At 43.6% G+C, this 22490-nt stretch overlaps 1 protein-coding gene across 1 annotated transcript in view; it reads left to right on the top strand.

Annotated features, from left to right (window-relative positions):
- The window catches only part of FRMPD1 (FERM and PDZ domain containing 1), a 113562-nt gene that overhangs the window by 83808 nt on the left and 7264 nt on the right, over positions 1–22490 (top strand). The window contains exons 6-14 of the mRNA XM_012656156.1: positions 5026–5133; positions 8539–8634; positions 13432–13557; positions 14721–14840; positions 15717–15853; positions 16866–16992; positions 17125–17220; positions 18928–19110; positions 19971–20115. Coding sequence (XP_012511610.1) covers positions 5026–5133; positions 8539–8634; positions 13432–13557; positions 14721–14840; positions 15717–15853; positions 16866–16992; positions 17125–17220; positions 18928–19110; positions 19971–20115 — 1138 coding nt within the window. The remainder of the gene's footprint in view (positions 1–5025; positions 5134–8538; positions 8635–13431; positions 13558–14720; positions 14841–15716; positions 15854–16865; positions 16993–17124; positions 17221–18927; positions 19111–19970; positions 20116–22490) is intronic.

Genomic DNA, 22490 nt, shown 5'->3' with positions numbered 1-22490 from the left:
CAGAATTTAAATATAAAAAACAAACAATAAAAATGTAAACAATATGGATGGATGTCTATCTGATCATAAGCTGTAGAAAGAGTTCCTAAGCATATAGAGAGTAGGAAAAAGCACAGTGGAACACACAACTATTTGATTATGTGAAAATATAAAATTTCTGTGGTTCAAACACTTCACAACACTAAAAAGCAAAGAAATTGTTGGTTACCTCTCCATATTCAACAAGTGTTATCTTTTGTTTTTATTTCTTAGAACTAGAATAGGAAAAAGCCACCTAATTAGCATTAAGATGTTTGCCTTAATGTAAAATAGTGGTGATGACAAGACGTAGTGTTTTAAGCACAAATAAGTGGAGGTTCTTCTATTCTAAACAGAATTTGTCTATGAAATAATGTGAAAACAATGTAAAAACAGGGAAAGTTAATCGGTATAAATGGTTTGCAGGTGTTAAGACATTCTTTTTATTTAGCTGATTATCATCTTAACATCTTAATCAGGTAGTTTTTTTTCTTACTCCATTTCCAAGAAATGAGCAAAAGAAAATACTTGTTAAGTAAGAAGAGAGGGAAACAACATATAGCTGCATCCTTTAAAAGATAGAAAGTATGGGGAGATGAAAATTGATATGTGTCCAATACCAATCCTGAGATTCCTGCAAGATTTCCAGGAAGAGGGGAATGTGAATACTGTGCTCTGGAGGTCCAGCAGGGAGAGCCAAGATTGGCCCAGTTTATGGACATCAGTGCCTCTGAGAAATGCCCTACATATTGGCTAGCTCTGCAGTCCCCAACCCCAGGGCTGTGGACCTGTACCAGGCTGTGGCCAGCTAGGCAGCACAGCAGGAGGTGAGCAGCGGGCAAGCAAACGCAGCTTCATCTGTATTTACAGCTGCTCCCCATCGCTCGCATCACCGCATAAGCTCCGCCTCCTTTCAGATCAGCGGCGACATTAAATTCTCATAGGAGAATGAACCCCACTGTAAACTATGAATGAGAGGGATCTAGGTTGTGCGCTCCTTATGAAAATCTAATGCCTGATGATCTGAGGTGGAGCGGAGGTGGTGATGCTAGTGCCCGGGAGTGGCTCCAAATACAGATTATCATTAGCAGAGATATTTGACTGCACAATAAATATAATGAACTTGAATCATCCTGAAACCATCCTCGACCCCGCACCCCAGTCCGTGGAAAAATTTTTTTCCATGAAACCAGTCCCTGATGCCAAAAAGGTTGGGGACTGCTGGGCTAGCCTACTCCTGGACCTCTCACCAGAAGTGTCCTGAAACATGTTATTAATACAAACATTACAAAGCAACCCTATGTATCTTGCTTCAGCAGGGAGGCTTATTGTTGTCATGGTAGGTTCTTGGAGGTCTCAAATGACTTGAAATTGATTAGGAATTATAAAATCCAAAGTTGGAATATTAATTACTGCTTCTCTAGGCCATAGAATTTTATGGAAAAAATTTGTTTTCATTTTGTAGATCTGTATTATTTATATAATTGTCTATAATATATTAATTATTTGTAATAATATTAATGCTAGTATTTAATGTCATTTAATTTTTACCAAAAGGAAATCCTACAAAGAATATACATTCATTATCCCCCTTTGGCAGATGAGGACAGTGTGGCCTCACACACCTATGGTCTCACATGCAGAAATCAGTGAAGCTGGGTTGTTTTCCAGATAGTTAGACTCTAGGACCAACATTCCTTAGCATTATGCTGTTCTATCTCCTTAAACCCTGCTGTCTTCATAAATAACATTTGTAACCGAGGGTGGAGGTAATCGCAAAAATATATAAAAAATGTTTTCCAGCTTGTCCCTTTCCTTGCCCTTTTAAGCATGAACTCTTCCTTCAGCAAAAACATGCACAAAGGGATTTTATCAGCTCAGGCCTACTGCTGTCTGATGAATTAATTTAGAAATCAGGGAGAGCTTAGAAGTTCTGGAATAATGGGTAGCCCATATCCTTTAGATTGTCTCTTTAAAATATTAGATGGCTTATGTGGATTTAAGTAGGTGGTTTACAGTATGTTCTAGATGCTGAGATACATAGGTAACGGAGCTCATGTTCAGGCGTAAAAGTATAGTAGTCATAGTGGGGCCTGTAGGTTGGGAATTTTCATGACAGCACATTTTGTCTCAAAGCAGCCGGTTTCCTGGTTGGGTGGTTGCAAATGTAAGAATGGCTCTTCTACCACGTGACTCCCACCAACGAGGCGTAGTTCAGAACAAGTCTACCTTGTATGAAATAGTTTTTCAAAGATTTGAAAGTGTAGCCTTCTCTTCTCCTGGCTAATCAACTGTTCCATCAACTTTTCCTCACAGATGTGTTTGTCTGCATTCTGACTTCCCTGATAGCTTTCTGACAGATTCCAATTTAATGGTGATCCTCCCAAATGGTGGCACCTAGAAAGGAACACAGTTCTACCTGCAGCCAACCAGTGCTGAGTACCAGGACACCAGAGGGTGCACTTACAACATGCGCCAAGCATGCTAGTGAAGCCCAAGATGGGGTTAACATTTTAGCAGGCCCAGTCACACTGTTGGCTTGGGCCAAACTTGTGGCCAACTGAATACTGAACTGGTTTTCAAATGAATAGCTTCCAAGCCAGGTCTCCCTAATCCCAGGCTTGTTGCAATTGATTTTTTGGATCCTCAGTGCCACACTTCACATTAATCCCTGTCAAATCATGTTGCTTTGGCCCAGTGTTCTGGCCCTGATTTTATAGTCAAGGAATTGTGGGGCTGAAAGGCTTATTTGTACAGTCATCAGCTGTAGTTATCTTCCTTGCTGTCAGGGAACCCCCTCTTCCCAAGTCTCCCCCACTTCCTCCAGTTCCAGGCCAGTTGATTTTCTTTGCCGTGAGCCAGTTCTGGGCCTAACCCTTGCCTAGGGTGAGAGACAACAATGGTTACCTCCTGCAGATTCCTTTTCTCTCTGCATCTCTCCTCTGTTTTGCCCCTGATTTCCCATACTTTCAAGTCTTTAGGGTGGTGATGGTTGTACCTTTTGCTTTGACCACTCACTTTACCCTGTTGCCCTCAGCTCTTGACAGCCCTGCCTTCCTACTTCCTCTTATTTATTTATTTGGTGATTTCCTGGACTTTGACCCATTGTCTATGGTCCTCAAGTTTCCCATGCACTCGTTGAGAGTCCCAGTTCCTTGACTTTTCCCCCAAAATTTCAGCTGCCTCATATCTGATAACACCTTGTAGTTCTATGTCATTCACAGATTTGGTAAGTTCACTTTCTCTGACTTCAACCAAAGCGTTGCTAAACATCATTCATGAGGATTGAGCCAAAGGGAGCCTGAGTTTCTTAGTTAGAAATTAGGACTATTTTGAGTATACGTCAACTAATTTTGAATCCACCTAATGGCTCTGCATCTGGCCTTTTCCACAGGGGGATTATAGGAGACCTTATCAAATTCTTTGCAAGAATGAAGGAATACTACTATGTCCACAGAACCCTGGCCTATCAATCTGGAATCCTATCTTCAAAAGAAAAATGAACTTGGTTTGCTCTGATTTATTCTTGGTAACTCCATATTGGTTGTTAGTGATCACTGTCTAAAAGCTCTCTGACCATCTCTCATCTTGGATTTTGCCAAGAATTAATGACAAGCTTACCAATATGTGTTTTCCTGAATCCTCCGACTTTCTCAGAATTCATTTTCTGGGAAACTTGTTATTTGACCATCTTAAATCTCCTAACATTTCTTCCATTCTCTGTTCTGTGGGTGATACTAACTGGTACATATAATAGGTCCAGGAGCCCCCTAGATTCACCTGGTATAGGGGTTTTGATGAATTCTTTCAAAGCAATCTGATAGTCTCATCACTAATTTTAGGCTTTAACTTTCTCTTTCCATTATTTTTTCCCTCCCTTCTGGTTGGAATTCCTACAGGTGTACTTCTTCTCTGGGAACACTGTTATTTTCCCCCTCTTCTATTAAATGGTTTTTTTTAATTTTAAAGCAAACTATATGTTTGACAGACTGAATCATAGTCATGTATCCTGTCACACCGAGGTTCTATTTACCTGTAAGATCACATTTATCTTCTTGTATTAAAATTTCCGGGCCACGTATTCATTTCATGTACTTCATGGCCTTGGTCTATTGACATCTGAGTGTATGAACATTGTTTCCAGCAGTTTCCCTGATTGCTGTTGTGTATTTCTTCTCTCAGCTTCACAGAATGTAACCCAGAGTTCCATCTTGGTACTTTTACACACATAAACATTTTAGAGGCTGGCCTAAAGGACTATCCCGGCCAGGGGAACTAGGAGGCTAGCCTGGGAAATGGTGTATCAGGGTTTCATCCAGGAAGATCACACCCTGGAAGATCACACATCATGTAAGATGCTGTTCATGAAGTGTTACAATTTGGTCTGATACAGTCTAGTCCAAGAGCTTCACCATATACTCATAGCAACCTGTAATGACTCTCTTTACCTCTGGGAAAAGAGAGTGCTACCCAAAGGATAAGAGCAAAGGTGGGCCAAGAATAAATCACAAAGATTGGAGCCCCCACATTTTATAGATGGGAAGACTGAAGGCCAGAGAGGGGCAAGGACTTGGCCAGAGTCACACAGAGTTATTTTGTTTTATTTTACACACATTGATGTGTGCATGCACACACATACCCCCCGGTTGTCTTTCATAAGAATTTGTATTTGAGGTAGTTCTGATAACTGTAGAGTAGCAAAACTTGGGTTGGAGTTCAGGTCTCCTCATTCATGGGCCAGTTCTCTTTGTCTTCATCCTATCACAGCCATTTTGCTACCACATTGAATTTTCAACTATTCTCAGACACATGAGAACATCGCCTGGGTTGGGATCTCTAGATTTTATGAAAGGAGATCTTTAATGGGATGTCATCCTTTCCTGTGGGTTTAAATAAAATCTCCAACAGCTGTCAAAGTTTTGGATTGGTTTTTTTAAAGAAATGAGAAGATATACATGACTTTTATGAAAGTACTGTTCTAAAATATGTCATGTTAATGTTTTTCAGGGAGTCCCTAAATCATCCTTTCTGACTGAGGAGAAGAGAGCCAGACTGAAGACCAACCCTGTGAAGGTGCACTTTGCTGAGGAAGTGCTTGTCAGTGGACACAGCCAGGTGCGCCACTGGTCAGGGGATTGAGATTACTCTTCACGAAGGTGATAGGCTGCCTCATAGCACTTAATTCCCTGCCCCTCTGGATTCTCGCAGCACTGAGAGGATGCAGAGGGCGTGCAGTGCATTTGCTAGGGGCTTTGTGCGCCCTCTCAGTCAGATGCTAGAGGACCATGGACAAGGAGAGCGGGTTGGGGCTCTGGGCCGTGGGTGGGGACCAGGCAGAAAAGCACTGGGTGTGGCCCTCTGTTACTCTGTGACTCCATTCTCCTGCCCATGAAATTTCATCAGATTCCAATAGTTAATTTCTCACTGTGAATCTTTAAACTTATTATTCCCTCTGAAGGTGATATGTTGATAATAGTGATGGTGGTAGTAGGGATTGCTTTTTTTTTTTTAAGAGCCTATCATCTATTGAACCTTTATTATGTCACCTAAACTTTTTGTATACATAATCCTAGTCATTACAATACCCTACAAGAAAGGGAATTTAATAAAAGAAGCAGAGGCTTAAGAGTTTGAGAGACTTAACCTCTAAGATCTCACAGTAAGAAAATGCAGGAGCCCAGTCTCCGTGACTTCAGTTCTTTGGTTTTTCACCACAATGTGCTGTCTAGTCCTGTTTGAAATGGAGAGACCCAGAATTAGGGGTTTAGAAGACAAATTTATAAAGGGAAAAATGTTGGCTAGAGTTTGATATTAATGTGGATTGTTGGAGAAAAGCCACATTTATTGATAATTTACAAATTTTCCCCCAGTGGTCTGCAATTATTGTCATTCCGAAATCGGGAATCATGATTAGATTTTGAAACTTTCAAGTCAAAACTTGTCCTTTTCAGGTCTTCTCACCATAGACACCAGCAAATGGGGGCAGGAGGGGGTCATGGCCATTTTAACAATGGCTCCAGGTTACCTGTTCTACATCCACAGAGCCCTTACAGCCTACCTATCCTGCTGCTTACCCGAGCACAGCTTCAGTTAGAGCTGACAGAGAAAGGTGGATTTGTTCAGCAAGGGTCCAGTGGGAGGCCTAGTGCATTAATCAGATAAGACCTGAGATTTTTGTCAGTCGGCAATATTTGAGTCTCTGTCCATGTTTGTGAAAATAGATTGAAACTCTTTAGCAAATTAAATTTAGATTCAATACATGTTTTTAAGAGTTGTGCACAGTGATGAGTAGTGAGGGTGAGAACCAGGTAGCAGGACAGGTAGAGAAAAAGGGCACTACAGGCGTGGACCAGATCACCTGGTTGGTGATTTGTTAAAATGACCATGACCTCCCATTCACTGGTGTCTATGCCGAGCAGACCAGAAAGAGACAAGTTTTGACCTCAACTGGCTACAAAACTGGTTCAGAGTTTTGGGGGAATAGGGAGTTTAGAGGAACAGCGGTCTCTAAAAAAGGTGTCTCTGGGAAGACTTGCAGGTTGGCTCACCAAGGGGAGTTGACAGGAGACTCTGCATCAACCACAGGAGGCAGAGACAGTGAAACCTGTGAGAGTTCATCCCTGTGACCTGTCTATCCATCCCTTCAAGTGTTTAAAGGTTGATAAAATTGGTAGTTAAGCTTTTCCCCTTGGGACATAAGGCTGCCTCAGAATGCACAGTCACTCTAGAAGGATCCGAAATAGTAAACCAACATTGGAAATATGTTTAACTTTGCTCACAATTAAAGAAATACAAAGGAAAATATTAAAAAATGGTCCTTTATATTAGTAAATCAGCACAAATAGAGAAAAAATATATGTCCCGATGTTGAGAAAGTAACTACAGTTGTGCACTAACTGGTGGCTTTGTAAATTGGTTTAAACTTTTTTGGGTGGAAAAAAACAAAACTTAGTGACTGCCATAAAAAGTGGCCCAGAGATTGCATTTCTATTAATTTAGTCTATAAAATAATTTAAAAGCAAAACTTCATATATTTAAAGATATGGATATCTATAGTATCAATATTTAAAATAGCCCCCAAAATGGAAGAAATGCTAAATGTCTAGGACAGAGGAATGGTTAAATCAATTCTGATATTTCAACTCAATAGAATATTATAAAGCCATTAAAATTATAAATATTAAGCCCACATAAAAATTGTATATGAAATATGTGTTGGGTAGAATCGTGTATATTCTGTTATTGCAGCTCTTTAAAACTATTTACAGATATAGATAAAAATTAGAAGAAGCCTTAGAGAATAGTAAATGGTAGTAATGTGATATTGTTATGGATGTATTTTTTATAGGCCTTTTAAATCACAAAGAAAAGTACCAAGGAAAAATTTTCCACTTGGGAAATCAAAAACTTAAGATTTCTAAACACCCAAAGCCAGAGAAGTAAGATGACAGCAGAGCAAGCAGTCTGAAATCCCTCATCCTAACGGAGTTTGAAATGGCACTGGAATATGAACATCTTCCTTTCCCTTCCATAAAAATACTGTGGTTTAAAAAAAATTAAAGAGAATGCTGATTGTGAGTCTTGCTGAGAAGACACAAGCACCCTTGTATTTAGAAGATGCACGATTCTCATCTGAAAAGGCTGTTAGGTGTTTTGAAAAGATTATAAACTTCTTTATCTAGGAGGGCTTTACACCCAAATTCTTTATAGATAAAAGTTCTGGGGTGATTCTAGCTCAAATCGTGGGGACTCTAGAATCTCTCAGTGCTTCTGGGGGACACCAGCACCAAGGGCCCTTTCTATCTGCACCTAAACACTCAGAGGTCACTTCTTATGAGAGCTGGAGGGATTCTCCAAAACTCTGGCCTGCTCCACCCCAGGAATTCAGGCTGGTGCAGGGTCACCAAACACAGACCAGTCCTGTGCCTCTTTCCCCAAAAGCCCTCCAAGAGTGGCAGAGTCCCTTAGGAGGCCTCACATATCTAGGTTGATGGTTGGGGTGAGTGGAGGTGGAGAGCCTCCTTCTGCCCTTTGGTGATGTTTCACTACAGGGAATGCAGCAATAAAATGGGGGTGGGGGAGGCTCTGAGGGAGTGTTCTGCCCCAGCCCCACCAGGTAGGGTACAAGAATCTCAGAAAGGCCCATTTCGGACAGGATGCATGCTGGCCATCTGGCTTGCCAGATTGCATCCCATAAAGGTGGCAGCCAGCAGCGAAATGTCAGCCGATGGTCATGAAGACATTGCACAGGCTTGTGCAGTGATATCAGTATGCTCGTAGCAGGGCTTACCCTCTCTACCATTTGTCATATCTAATAGTTCTCATGAGTGTCCCTTGACACAGCATGCCTCCTGTCCATTGGAGAAATTTCCAAATGCCAAGAAGCGACCCCTGTCATGGTGAGGAGGTTAGGGAGGATCCTGCTCTCTAAACCAGACAGGGCTGGGCAGCCAAGGATTTGTCACACCCAGGGGCAGGAAGGGTGTGACAGGGACACAACAATACTCTTTTGTTTTCCAGGGTAATTCTCTGCTGTGTATGCCCAATGTGCTCAAGCTGTACTTGGAGAATGGACAGACCAAAGCTTTCAAGTTTGATACAAACACAACTGTGAAGGTATTAAGAATAAACTTGAACCTCTTTCCCAGGAGAATTTGCTGGCTCCTAGGATCTCCAGGCATCTTGCCCTGCACCTGCCTTGGTCTCATAACCACCATGGTCTGAACACTTGCAATAAGCCAAGCACTGTGTTACCTCATTTAGTTGTACAATTGTCCCGCAAGATGGTATTTTTATCACCATCTTGCAGGGGAGGAAATCAGGACTCAGAGGGATGAAGTGACTTGCCCAAGGTCATCTTAGAACTCCTAAGCTTTCATCCTTAATCACCAGGCCTCCCTGCCTCTTGTCTGTGACTCCACCTGCTACCCAAGACAGTCTAGAGCAGCTAAAAACCCAGGTGAGATGTCAGGAAAGGCCCAGGCCCCTGCATGTTCTGTTCTGCATTAAAGTCAATTAAACTTATGTGTAACAAATCCCCCCATACGAAATGCTCTGACAGAGGTTACTGAGCTTGGTAAAAGGTGGTCTCTATCTTCAGGAGCTTGCAGTCTTGTTGAGGGAGGGTGGACGTTCAAGACACTACCAATAGTCCAGGAAGGATGAAATAAGGGCTGTGAAGAGAGGGACAAGGAAATGCTTTGCATGCAAGGGGAAGAGCACCATCTTTTCCAGCCTATCAAGATGCCAGACAAGGCTTGGCAACAAAGCTGGACCTGAGCTGAGCAGGTCTTAGAGTAACTAAGATCTCAACAAGGGCAAGCAGGGACAGGGCAGTTGAGGGGTGGTGTATACATCAGTCTGAGGGAGTCACATGGACTAAAACAGAGAACCAGAAGAATGGGCATTGCCCAGGAAATAGCAAACCATCCAGCAGGACTGGAGCACAGGCTATTTTCTTGAGGGGAGGAGTAGCTATGGAGGGCCTCAGATGGCAGGCAACAACAGAGTTTGGATTTGTCCATAGATCATAGGGGGATGGCACTGACAGTTCTTGAGCAGGGAGTAAATAGTGTTGGGGTGAGGCTGCAGTGAAGAAGCAAAATAAGTGGTTTAAACATTAAAAATTGTAAGAGGAAACATCGAGTCCAGCTCTTTTAGTACTGGGAAAGACCAGGTTCAGGTGGGCCAACCCAGCTATAGGTAATAGACAGTAGCCAAGGCACACATGCACACACATCCATACAGTACATTCACACACATGCACACATGCACGTGCACACACATGCACACAATGCACACACATATGCACACACACCCTTAGTGTTTCTCTCTAGCATCTTCGTTTGGCAATTCCTAGAGAGCTGTTCCAAACGCCCTATCCCATTCCTTCCTAAGCATGACTTGGAAGAAGCTGGAGAAAACCTCTCTGAACCCAGGAAGCCCCAAGCCCAGAGGAGGAAGGGAAGGGAGGAACAGATTTTAAGTGTTTACTACATGCCACACACTCTCCCAAGCACTTCCTTGTATGTTCTCTCATTTAATGCCCCAGTAACCTCATGAAGTAAACAATGTTATCCCCTCTTTGCAGATGAGAAAATAGGTCCAGATGTCTAAAGCTTGCCAAAGTCAGCTAGCTCATAACTGGCTTCAAACTTGGACTGGTTTTTTTTTTTTTTTTTTTGCAATAGTTACATTTATTATTCAGATTCGGTAAAATATTTACTGGAGGAACTAAAATTTGCACTTATGAAACAAAAATATTTCAGCTCACAGTTTTTGCTCCGTTTCACTGTTCAAAATTTTAAGCACAAATTAAAAACTCCAAGTGGTCATACAGTCTTACCTATAGAATTAAAGTAATTCACATTAGATTTCTTCATCATTTAATTACTGAAATATCATTGCTGATATTGGATCAACTGTTTTAATGCAGGAATATGTAGTACCACAAGAGTTAGACACTTGGCTGGGTGCAGTGGCTCACACCTGTAATCCTAGCGCTCTGGGAGGCCGAGGCGGGTGGATCGCTCAAGGTCAGGAGTTCGAGACCACCCTGAGCAAGAGCAAGACCCCCGTTGGACTGTTTTTTTTTTTTAATTTATTTTTTTTTATTTCAGCAAGTTATGGGTGTACAGATATCTAGGTTACGTGTGTTGCCCTTGGTCCCCCCCCCCCATTGGACTGTTTTTTAACTCTGTGCTGGAGCATGTCTCTCTGCCATTCTGCATGAAAGGGAAGTTTTTGCAAATGAATTAGACAAGAGTTCTACTTCTGTCATCTTTGATCAAAGAGGATTGGAATGGAAGGGTCGATTTCTTTAAAGTGAGTCCCCCTTTGGTGGCCAAAATTTTTTTGAGGTGATATTTATAACAAAGGCCCATATCACAGAGGAATTAAACTCAAGATGATAAATGAACAAGGACTTAGCCAGTATAATACTGGTTAATCTTACTTACCTGTAGTAGCCAAATTTTTTAAAGCAAATCTTTTAGTTCTTCATGAAAGAGAGAGAGGTGGGTATCAAGAAGTCCTATGGGTGAAAAAAGGAAAATCACTGTCAGTGCATCGGTGACTTCTCTACTCCCCTCCCTTACCAAGGGAAGAAAAGTTCTTGCATAAGAAAACTCTCTTTCTCTAAATCAAGGAAAAGAATATGTTATTTGATCCAGGAAACATTTCTGAGACTTTTGTGTGCCAGGCATTTTTGTGTGCCAGCTTGGCTGTTGGTGATACAGAAACAAATTACCCAGGGTCACACTCTCAGGAAGCCCAGAGTCATAGCATGGGGCTGGGGTGAGGAGTTAAGACCTGGGGATAAGTCACAAACAAAGTATAGTGTGCTTAGGACCATGAAAGTGGGACAGAAGCAGTGTGGTATGTGCTCAGGGGAGAGAGAGCTTCCAGCTGGGCAGCAAGTGAAGGCCTCCAGGGGTGGTAGCCTACATAGCAGACGTGGAAAGATTAGATGGACTTTGACAGGAGTGGATCAGGAGGGATGTTTGAAGACGGCATCCAGACATGGGGAGCAGGACCAACAAAGACCCAGAGGTGGGCAAGTTTGGAAAATGTGTGGGGCTTGCGAGCAGGGTGCATTGAGTTAAACAGGAGACGATAAAGAGGGAGAAGTAGGTTGGCATCTGATACTTGAGAGAGGCGAATATTAAGCTGAAGAGTTTGGATTTTGACCAGTGGGCCATGAGGAACCACTGAATATTCTTGACCCAGAGAGAACATGACCAGTAAAAGCCTTAGACAAGTTCTTCCAGATTAGGAGTTAGCAAACTTTTTCTGTAAGGGGCCAAATAGTAAATATTTTAGGTTTTTTTCAGGCCACGGGGTCTCTGTCATAGTTACTCAACACTGCTGTTACAGCAAATGGGCATGGCTATGTTCCCATAAGACTTTAATTACAAAAACAGGCAGTGGGCTGGATTTGGTCCACAGGTATGGTTTGCTAACCTTTGCTCTAGATGCAAGGTGGAGAATGGATGGGTAGTGGTGGGATCCGTAGGACACTACTCTTCAAAGCCCGGAGAAATGCATGAGCTCAAGGTAGAAGTGGAAGGATGGGGAAGAAGGGATAGAGTGAAGAGACAGAGTTTCCATCACAGCCAGCACAATGCCTAGCACACCACAGGCACTGAATTAATGTCGTTGAGTTGCAGAAGCAGATAGACTCTTCAGGGCTTAGTCACTGGTTAGTTATGGGGGGTAATGGAACAAGTAGAGAGAGGATTCAGAATCGGGAGTCAGGAGGAGTGGGGTGGCACCTAATGATTTGGGACGGTACATTTATGATTTTTATTTATTCATGAAGTGAAAGTTTGCTGAGCATCTACTAAGTGCCAAGCATTGGATATACTGTCTGATGGAGCACAAGACAGGCAAGGTCCACATTCTCAGGGAGCTCACCATCCAGCAGGGTGCAAGACAATAAGCAAGAAAACAAGCACTAGCAGTTAGCATGTATTGGATACTTATTATCTGCAAGATACTGTTCTAAGTGCCTTTATGGGGGAATTAATATATACATCAACCCTATGAGATAGGTGTTGACATTATTATCATTTTACAGATGCAAACACTGAGGCATAAAGAGCATAAGCAATCTATCTAGGGACACACAGCTAGCAAGTGGTATATAGATCTAAAACACATTCACTTTACTATAGCTGTTAATTGAAGAAAATAATATTAAATAATGATGAGGGAAATAAACCTGAACCTGGGACAGAGAATAACAAGGACAATTACCTTTATATTCAGTGGCCAGAAGAAGTGACATTTGAGCTGAGACTTGAAGGATGAGAAAGAAGCAGACTTGTAAAGAGCAATGGGAAAAGTATACTAGGCAGAGGGAACAGCATGTGTGAATGCTCTGAGGCAGCAAAGCCCTTGTGATGACACAGGGCCTCAGGAGTAAACAAGAGGAGTGTGACATGGCAACTGTAATGCACAGAATTACTTATGATTCCATTCTGTCAGCCACTCTGAGAAGTAGGCATTGTTATGCTCCATTTTGCAGAGGAAGAAACTGAGGTTCAGAGAGTTCCCTCAGTCACGTCACAAGTGGGTGGTGGGATTCTGTCCAGTAAGCAGTTGAAGATACAGACCGAGAATTCCAGAGAGGAGATGAATCCAGGGACACTGAGGAAAGAGGCAGAAGCGCTCACTGGATGGCTTCGACCTTCCAAGTGTGGCCGTGTGGGCGGTGCTGGGGTCTGAGGAGAGGAGAGCGGTGGGTGCAGGGCCACGAGGGGCCTGACGAGCGGGAGCTGGCGCCCTGCCTGAGTTGGCAGTGAGCCCATCACCACAGGCTTTTCTCTCCCTAGCTGTGCGGAGAAGCAGAGAAAAGGTCAGAGAAGGCTTCCCTGTTCTCGAATGACCCCTGTGCCTCTCCGTGCCTGCTAGGACATCATCCTCACGGTGAAGGAGAAGCTGTCGATCCGAAGTATCGAGTACTTCGCGCTGGCCCTGGAAGAGCAGTACAGTGTCTCGCAGCTGCACCTGCTGCATGAGGAGGAACTCATCCAGCAGGTAAGGAGGACCAGCTGCCTGCTCCTGGGAGGCACAGGCCAGGCTGGCTGCGTGTCTCCGCCAGAACCTGTGGGGACAGGGCTCAGCATGTCTGCAGGTTTGATGCACTTCTCATGCCCCAGAAGGCAGAGCTTGCTCAGCCTGGGCATAACAGGACAAGAATCAGGCCCGATTTTCATCAGGGCACAGATTTAAGATCCCCATTTTGCAGATGTGAAGACAGAGGCTTAGAGAGGTAAGGTGATGTTCTGAAGATAACACAGCTGATAGAGCCCAAATCTTTGGCTTCCTGCTCTGATGATCTACCCTTGCACCTGCTGCCTTTGAGACATTAGGGAAGCATTTGTTGCTGTGTCTAAGCCTATTTTGTGGGTCTTACCCCTCTGAGATGGTCCCCGATGGCAGGATAGGGCAAACACGGCCGATCCGTCTGTACCACTCAATCTTTCGGTCATTCAGTAATTCGTTGTACCAGTATTTTAAAGCCAAACACAGGTTAATTCAACAAATACTCATTGAATGTGCACTATTACAGAGATGAATAGGATTTCAATAGTTGAAAAACTGTAAGGGGCTTTTTAAGCGAGGGAACTGCATGAGTAAGGCATGACCTCATAGAAGCCCCTCTGAGCATTTCTCATCGCAGATGAGTTCTTACCCACTCACCTATCAGAAGGTTTGCTGCTTGCAGACTGTTTAATTACTTCTATTCCGTTTGCATTGGGAAAGAAAATCAAATTAAATCCCAAAAATAGTTTAAGTGAAAAAAAAATAAGATGCAGAATGGTATGTATATTATATTATTTGTGGAAGAGAAAAGAATATACATATGTTGACACACGTGTGTGTGTGTGCATGCGTGTGTGTGTATAGACTGTCTCTGGAAGGGGCACACAAGCAATTGGAGATGGGGTTTCTCTTGAAAGGGGAACTCAGAGATGGGTCAGTGGGAAACAGCATCCTTTTGAATCTTTTACATTTTATACCGATACGAAAGAAAGTCAAATTAGGAGCAAAGGTCTGTAGCTATCTTGGGAAGCACTAAAATTGAAATCTCTTGGGCCTAGCTTTCATTGTCTTTTTGTAAAAAAAGTAGTGTTGTAAAATAACTACGAGGACAAAAGCAGTTAGAAGATTAATAATATCTCCCTTACCCCTCACAGGTGGTAGAAAGGGAGGAGTCACATGACTACCGCTGCCTCTTCAGGGTGTGTTTTGTTCCCAAGGACCCCCTGGACCTCCTGAAAGAAGACCCCGTGGCCTTTGAATACCTCTATCTGCAGGTGACTGTGTCTCTGCTTCCTAAAATAACAGTGGTTGTTCCCAATAATGGCATATTGGGTTATTTTGAACATAAACTCAAGGCAATTAAGCAATTCCCTGATAGGGATTATCTTTGTCTGAAGGAGGATGGGCTTGATTATCCCTCAGAATTCCCTTTTATGTCACTGGGTTGCTATGTTAGGAGATTTACAATATCATAATGAAATTCAGGCTTAGTCCTCGACATGGATGATATATTTTCTAATACCATTCTAGGATCTTTAGAATTACAGTTCGTATTGCTAAAAGGGGCTTTAGTGCTTCAAAGCCTCATTTTAGAGATGATGAAACTCAGTCTTGGAAAGGTCACATGATTTGTCGGGGTCACCCACTTAGTGGCAGAACCATCCACTTAGTCGTTCCTTGACCCCTAGCCTGGTGTTCCTCCTTAGGTGAGAGTTATTATGTCATTTTTATTCTGATGAAAAAGAATTATTTGGGGGGCATCACCGTTTTACAGACGAGATAACCCAGACTAGGTAGATTAATTTGCCCAAAGCCTTACAGAAATGGTTGCAGAAAATAATAAGAATAATAACAACAATGCCATCAATGCTTTAGATTGTATAATGTGTGCCTTGTACCTGCTTTCATACACATTATCTAATTTAAACCTCACAGAAACTGTGTAAGGTAGATTTAACTATTCTCATTTAGCAGTGGAAGATACCAGTGCTCAGAGAGTCTTAGTAACTTAACTACGGTCACACAGCCAAGAACTGCCAGAGCCAGCTCTCAAAGCTGAGCTCCTGGTCCTGCTACCTTTCACCTGAGAGAACCAGGGGACACAGTATGTCTGTTATTGTTTCCTAACTGCTCTATCCATTCTCTTCCAGAGCTGCAGCGATGTGCTCCAGGAGCGCTTTGCTGTAGAAATGAAATGCAGTTCTGCACTCCGACTCGCAGCCCTGCATATCCAGGAGCGGATCTATGCATGTGCCCAGCCACAGAAGATCTCTTTGAAGTATATAGAGTGAGTGGCAGGGGACAGCAGCTGCACTGCACTTGTAATTTGTTGGCCCCTGGCCAGGATGGCTAGATGCCACAGAAAGCTGATATTCACTCACGTACCCATCTATCTATCTGTTGTCTTTCCACCCCAGCCTGGCTCCCCCAGATGTCAGAACCGAGCTGCTCCCAGTCCAGATGGAATGACACGGGATCCCCTCGTAAACTCCCAGTTCCTGGGAGGATATCTTTGGGAAATCAGTTGACAAGTTCAGTGTTAAGCTTTTCTAAGGGCAAGAAGGCCTTGGAAATTAATTTTTCCTGGGGGTGTGAACAAATTCCTAGTGCATTATATCCCCACTAGGGCAGTTGCAAGTCCTAGGATTCCAACACCTCCTGATTCTTAGCTTAGAGTTCCTCTGGGTGGCATCACCCAGGTTTGCCAAGCCCCTCCCCAGATCTCAGCTCTGTCCTGTATGGGCATCAAAATAAGATGTGGAGTCATATTTTAAAAATACAGCAGGTCCTTGGCCCTATCCCTGATGTATTGAGTCAAATCTCTAGGGAGTGAGGTCTGAGAATCTGTATTTTTAACAAGTTTGTGGGAGACTTCGAGGCTACTCAGCTGGCATCATTCTGAAGCTTGGCCTTGGGGATCCGTCGGTGCTCTATGTTGCCCCATAAGAGTGTTATACATGTGCTGTCATTATTTGTCACACAGGTTGTAGTGGAAAAGATTGAGAACTCCTGTTCTGATTAATAGAGTACTACTCTAAGAGTAATGAGCTCCCAGAATGATCAATGGGGTTTAATTCCTAATGGCTGTGGTGATTTTTGTGGAGTGTGTGTGTGTGTGTGTGTGTGTGTGTGTGTGTGTGTATGAAAGAAAAATATGTATATATTTCTTCCACTGGAGAAAGGCTCATAATTGCTGTATTATGGGAACATGAAGTACTGAATCAAATGTAATTATGCTCTTCATTAGAGCCAAGTACACTGCAAAAATGGGCCTCCTTGTCTCCAATGTCTCATGGCAGGAAAGACTGGGGAATAGAAAACTTTATATCTCCAACTTTACTCCGAAATATGAAAGGCAAAGACATCAAGAAAGCCATTAGCTTCCACATGAAGAGGAACCAGAATTTGCTAGAACCCCGACAGAAGGTAATGTCACAGTGGCCTCTGCTGACCCACCCAGCTATCTGTTGTGAGACCTCAGAGGAAACATTTTCAACATTGCTTGGATTTTAGGAGAGTGAATAACTCTGACTTCAACATTTTTTTTTTCTATTTAAGCAACTTATTTCCGCTGCTCAGCTACGTTTGAATTATCTACAGATCCTCGGGGAACTCAAGACGTATGGTGGGAAAATCTTTAATGCTACTTTAATGGTATGTATTAGAGAACTGTGGAACCCTACTCTTATAAGGGACTTTAGAGGTCCTCTGAAAATCAGTGTATCTTTTAGCCTAAAATTCCTGAGAACTCTATCATGTACTAGAATTCGTTTGGGAATTTAAAAAGTACCCCGTTGGCAAGTATTTTTCATGCTTTGCTTTCACCATCTACCATCTAGCTCTGTGACAGATGGTGGGGGAGGCAGAGGTGAATCGAAGGACAAAACAAGCTACCCAGTAAGACAAAGCAAAGCCATGAGACACGCACAGGGCTACTGCTGTGGAGTTAGACGACAGAGGGTAACTCTGCTAGCTTCAGGATGAGGACAGGGAGAAGGGATTAAGGGAGGCCAAGAAGGTTGGATTGGGCCAGACTTCAGTATAGAGGAAAGGCATTCTGATGAAGGGTACTATGAGAAGTTTACTCTGGAGCTTTGGATATATGAAGATGAAGCAGAAAAATTAGAAATCACGAAGGAAAGATAGGAATGTTAGACTGCTGGGCTGGGGTCCCTGTTGTTCAGAAGACTGGAAGAACTGAGGGGTGGGCCTGAGACAGGGAAGGAGAAGCAGAAGAGTCCTCTGCTCTGTTCCCATTCTTCCTCCTCCTTGTTTTTTGGAGCCTAGGCCTAGAGCATATGCTTTTTAGCACTCAGTGTGTGGGGGGGGATATGGCTTGAGGGGACTCTCCCCCATCACAGCCCCAGAACTCTCCGGCACAAAGCCAATTACCAATTAGAGGTTAGCTTTTTTTTCAACATATTAACAAAACTCCTTTAAGAGGATTTGGTGTGCTTCTCAGTCATTTACAGTGATGGGTCAATTTAATCAGATTGTTGACCTAACGATGTAGAGAGTCAATGTTTTGAGAGAAAGGAAGAGCATCAGATAGTTAGAGAAGGGAAAATAATAGATGGAGTCTTTGCATAAGTAGAAGACCCAAAAGGTGGAAAAGAAACCTAGAAAGAAAGCTTTTGAAGGTACAAGAAGAACTTTCCAATTTTTCCAAGGCTAATTTTGCCTTCTGTCCAGTTTCTGTCCTTAGTCTCCCTTTACTTAGGAAAGAACTGGTAATGAGAGAAGCAACCAACCACATTGAACTGGCTCAGGGTGCTTGCTGGGCACTGGGGGTTACAAATAGTGATAAATACAGACCGTGTTATCAAGGAGCTTGACATGGAATTACTATTGACTTGAATACTAATAATTACAATAAGAAGTCATAAGTGCTCAGCGCTATCAGAGAAGTACAGAGGAAACAGTGTGAGCACAACAGAGAGGAAAGAGACTAACCTGGTTCAAGGAGGCTGAGATGAGGCAGCTGCTTTCTGTGGGCAGTAGGTTTTGATGAAAGCTTTTAAAGAAGGGTCAGGATTTAAACAGATAATGAAGGCAGAGAAGGGATTCCAAGAGGAAGACACAGAATCAATGTAGGCACATAGGTATGAAAGTACAGATTGTATTTATGGAACAGGTAGTAGTCTTCTGGCTGAGCACTCTACTGGAAAGGGTCTTATGGGAGATAAATTTATACTTGATTTTGCTATAGTTGGGGCCCAAGTAAGGCAATAGTCTAGGGGAATGATGGTAGGACCTAAGGTAGGAATCAAGAAGTATAGAGAGAGGTATTATTTCTTACATGTGCAATGTATTTTCACTAGCTCGTGAATGGAAACTAATTCCCCTTCCACCCTTCTGCAGTTACAGGATAGAGAATCCTACATTGCCCTTCTAGTTGGAGCCAAGTATGGGATTAGCCAGATTATCAACAGCAAACTCAACATCATATCCACACTGGCAGAGTTTGCAAGCATCAGCCGTGTAGATCTGACAGAAGAGTCTGAGAAAGTGAGCATGGTCAAAGTGTATCTTCAGGATGTCAAGGTAATACAAGGGGGAGAGATTCTGAATCCAGCTTCTGGAATTTGGGGCCAAATTATTCTAAGGTAGTTTATATGAATTTTGAATAATAATAAGGTCTAATGTCCAACATCTGCTTGAGAGGACAGATTGTCCATCCTGTCTCATCAAAGGGAAAGTGGCTAGCAGTGCATTTTCCTGGAAAGTTCCTAAAAGGTATTTGGTATAAACTGAGCTGGACCACGTTCTCTCCTGATGGAGAAGTTCCTACTGGGTTCAGAAACTTAGATGGAAAACAGCAGATGATTTTTATTACACATGCACAAGACCAGATGGCTGCCCAAGAGTTTTGAGTGGCAGAAATTAATATGGGCAAATAGTGCAGGGTACCTGCTGAGCATTTATCCTGCCCTCCTTTGATTTAATCGCGACGTGCTCAAGAAGGTTGCTTTATTCTTCTTATCACCTTCTTCATTCTCCACTTGTTATTGCTTCTTTTCCTTTTCCAGTCAAGTCTTCAAGGGTCCCCATTGCATGAATGAGCAGGGTATGGTGGGGTTGGTTGGGATGGGAGTCTGGGGTAGAGGATGGAGAGACAGAAGACGTCACATAGATTGGATGAGAGGAACCCACTCTGCATTTGTGAATATGTGTGTGTGAGTGCATGTGCATGTGTGAGTGCATGCGTGATTGTATCTGTATATGTGCATATGTGTATGTTCATTTAAGCCTTGCAGGTGAGAACATGGGGCACCAGGAGGCCTCCCTGTGGACCATGGCTGGATTTACTTGGAATCTCTCATTGGCCTCACACTGTATTGCTGTCAGTCTTCAGACTGCCGTCTGGCCCTTGATAAACATGAACGTTCTCTTTACCTTCCAAGGTTCTGACTTTGCTGCTGGAATCTAACAGTGCAAAAGACCTAGCCTGTCTAATTGCTGGGTACTACAGGCTGTTTGTCGACCCAGTTACCTCCATTTTCCTCTGGCCTGGAAACAAACAAGTGCACCGGGTATCTGCCGAAGAAGGTGAGGCACTGAGTCTTGCCCCAGTAAGAACAGGCCCATTTCACTGGCCTTGTAGGTAAGGGCAGCCTACAGGTGGTGGATTGAATCGAGATGAGACTTCAACTCAAGTGGATGAGAGCTATTTCTCCATTTATTTCCCAGAAAACTGTTGTTGATCTTTCCTGAATACTAAATAGAGAAGCTTTATTTGTGCCTGAAATTCTCCAAAAGCCATGGAGTGCTGTTGAAGATCTCTGATTCCCTATAGTATTTCCTAAAGTCATCTCTAAGATCCACTGTATTTTATCATCTTTTCTCATCAAAAAGAGATGCCGCTTATTTGTTCAGAAAGTAGATGACCTGGCTCCTCTTTCATACCTATGCACTCTTTTGCATTCTCTGGAATTGTGATAGAAATTCTCAACCTTACATGTTTAGAAGAAGAGGGTACCTGGAAGACAAAAGGGATTTGAAATCATTCATATGCAAGGAATGAAGAAGTGGAGGGCAGGTGAGACAGTTTCCCAGGCCAACTTCCAGTTTCTGTCAGGTTTTTGTGTCTGCACTGTGGATGCAGCATTTTCCCATTGGTACGCTGGTGTTTCACATCTGTCTCTGCAGGGCAAAAAAATTCTGATTTGAAGCAATTGCATAATTCTGCAAGATAAACACTCCCACCATGGCTAATTTCAAGTCACTAATGTGATGTCACTGAATGTGAAGATGGGAAGAGGTGCTTAGTAGCACACACTATAGAGTGTTTCCTCCATATGGATGAAATAGGCATAAATCATCTCAGTAGAATAGACAATAAAATACAGCAAAATACTTAGGCAGTAATGAGCTTTGGGTACTTGTTTTTACACAATGCATTTGCGAAGGAGGGATGATACCTCAGAGTGTGGTCAGGGAGACAACATGGAGTGGGAGCAGTACTGTTAGGGAGGTTGGTGGGAGGGACTGCGCTGCCAGGCAGGCAGCAGTGATCAGAGAAAGTGCTCTAGAGGAAGAAATAGATCTCAAAGAACATGCTGGAGTTAACCAGGCAAAGGAAGGAGGAGAGATCATTTGAGGTGGAGGGGACATGGAGGTATGATACAAGGGCAAGGTCATGATGTGTGAGAAGCTCTCTGGGTGGCTGGAGTGTGGTGAGGAAGGCTGCAGTGGCTGACTGGGCTGTTAAGGAGCGCTTGGGCCATAGATGCAATGAGGATGCTAGAAAGGGATATCAGCCATCCTGTGAGAGAGAACTAACTAGATAAAGGAGGAGTCAGGGCCATCCTGTGAGGGTGACTAGACTAGAGAAGGGCTGTCCAGTGAGGTGGAATAGGCTGCTGAGGAGTATCAGCACTGTCCTGTGAGGGGGACTAAATTGCTGAGGAGGGACAGGGTTGTACTATGAGGAGATCTGTACTGTTGAGGGACACCTGGGCCAACCTGTGTGGGAGACTAGGCTGCTGACAAAGGTCATGGCCATCTTTTGAGGGGGACTAGACTGCTGAGGAGAGTCAGTGCCATCTGTGAGGGAGACTATACTTTTGAGGAGCGTAAAGGCCATCTTGTGTGGAGGACTAGGCTGCAGAGGTGTGTCAGAGCTGTCCTATGAAGTGTGCTAGACTGTTGAGGAGGGTCATGGGGACAAGAGTACTGAGGAGGGTCAGGGCCATCCTGTGGGTGGGGGGACTGGACTGCTGAGGAAGGTGAGGGCCAACCTCTGAGGGAATTAGATTTCTGAGGATGGTCCTGTTTTTCTTGTGAGGTAGATGTGATTGTTGAGGAGCATCTGGGCTGTCCTATGTGGGGGACTAGGCTGGTGAGGATCATGTGGGCCTTCCTTTGAGGGGATGAGACTGCTCAGGATGGTCTGGGCTTTGCTCTGAGGGGCACTAGATGGCTGAGGAGGGCCAGGTCCATCCTGTAAGGGGGACTATACTGCTGAGGAGCATCTGGGCCGTTGTATGTGGGGGACTAGACCGCCGAGAAGTGTGAGGGCCATTCTCTTGAGGGGACTAGACTGCTGAGAATGGTCCTGCCTGTCTTGGGAGGTGGAGGAGACTGTTGAGAAAGGTAAGGGCCATCCTTTGAGGGGGAGTAGACTCCTTAGGAGGGTCAGGGCCATCCTGTGTTAGGAACTAGACTGCTGATGAAGGTCAGGGCCATCCTCTAAGGGGACTAGACTTTTGAGGATGGTCCCATCTTTCTTGTGAGGTGGACGTAACTGGTGATGAGGGTCAGGGGGGTCCTGTGAGGGGACTAGATTGCTGAGGAAGGTCAGGGCTGTCCTATCAGGTGGACTAGACTTGAGGAAGAAATTGGGGATGTCCTGTGAGGGAGACTAGACTTCCGAGGAGGGTCATGGCCATCCTGTGAGGGAACAGGGCTGCCGAGGAGGGTCA

This window comes from Propithecus coquereli, unplaced genomic scaffold (genome assembly GCF_000956105.1).
Source record: "Propithecus coquereli isolate 6110/MARCELLA unplaced genomic scaffold, Pcoq_1.0 Scaffold114, whole genome shotgun sequence".
NCBI lineage: Eukaryota > Metazoa > Chordata > Mammalia > Primates > Indriidae > Propithecus > Propithecus coquereli.
This window is presented reverse-complemented; position numbering and strand designations above follow the sequence as displayed.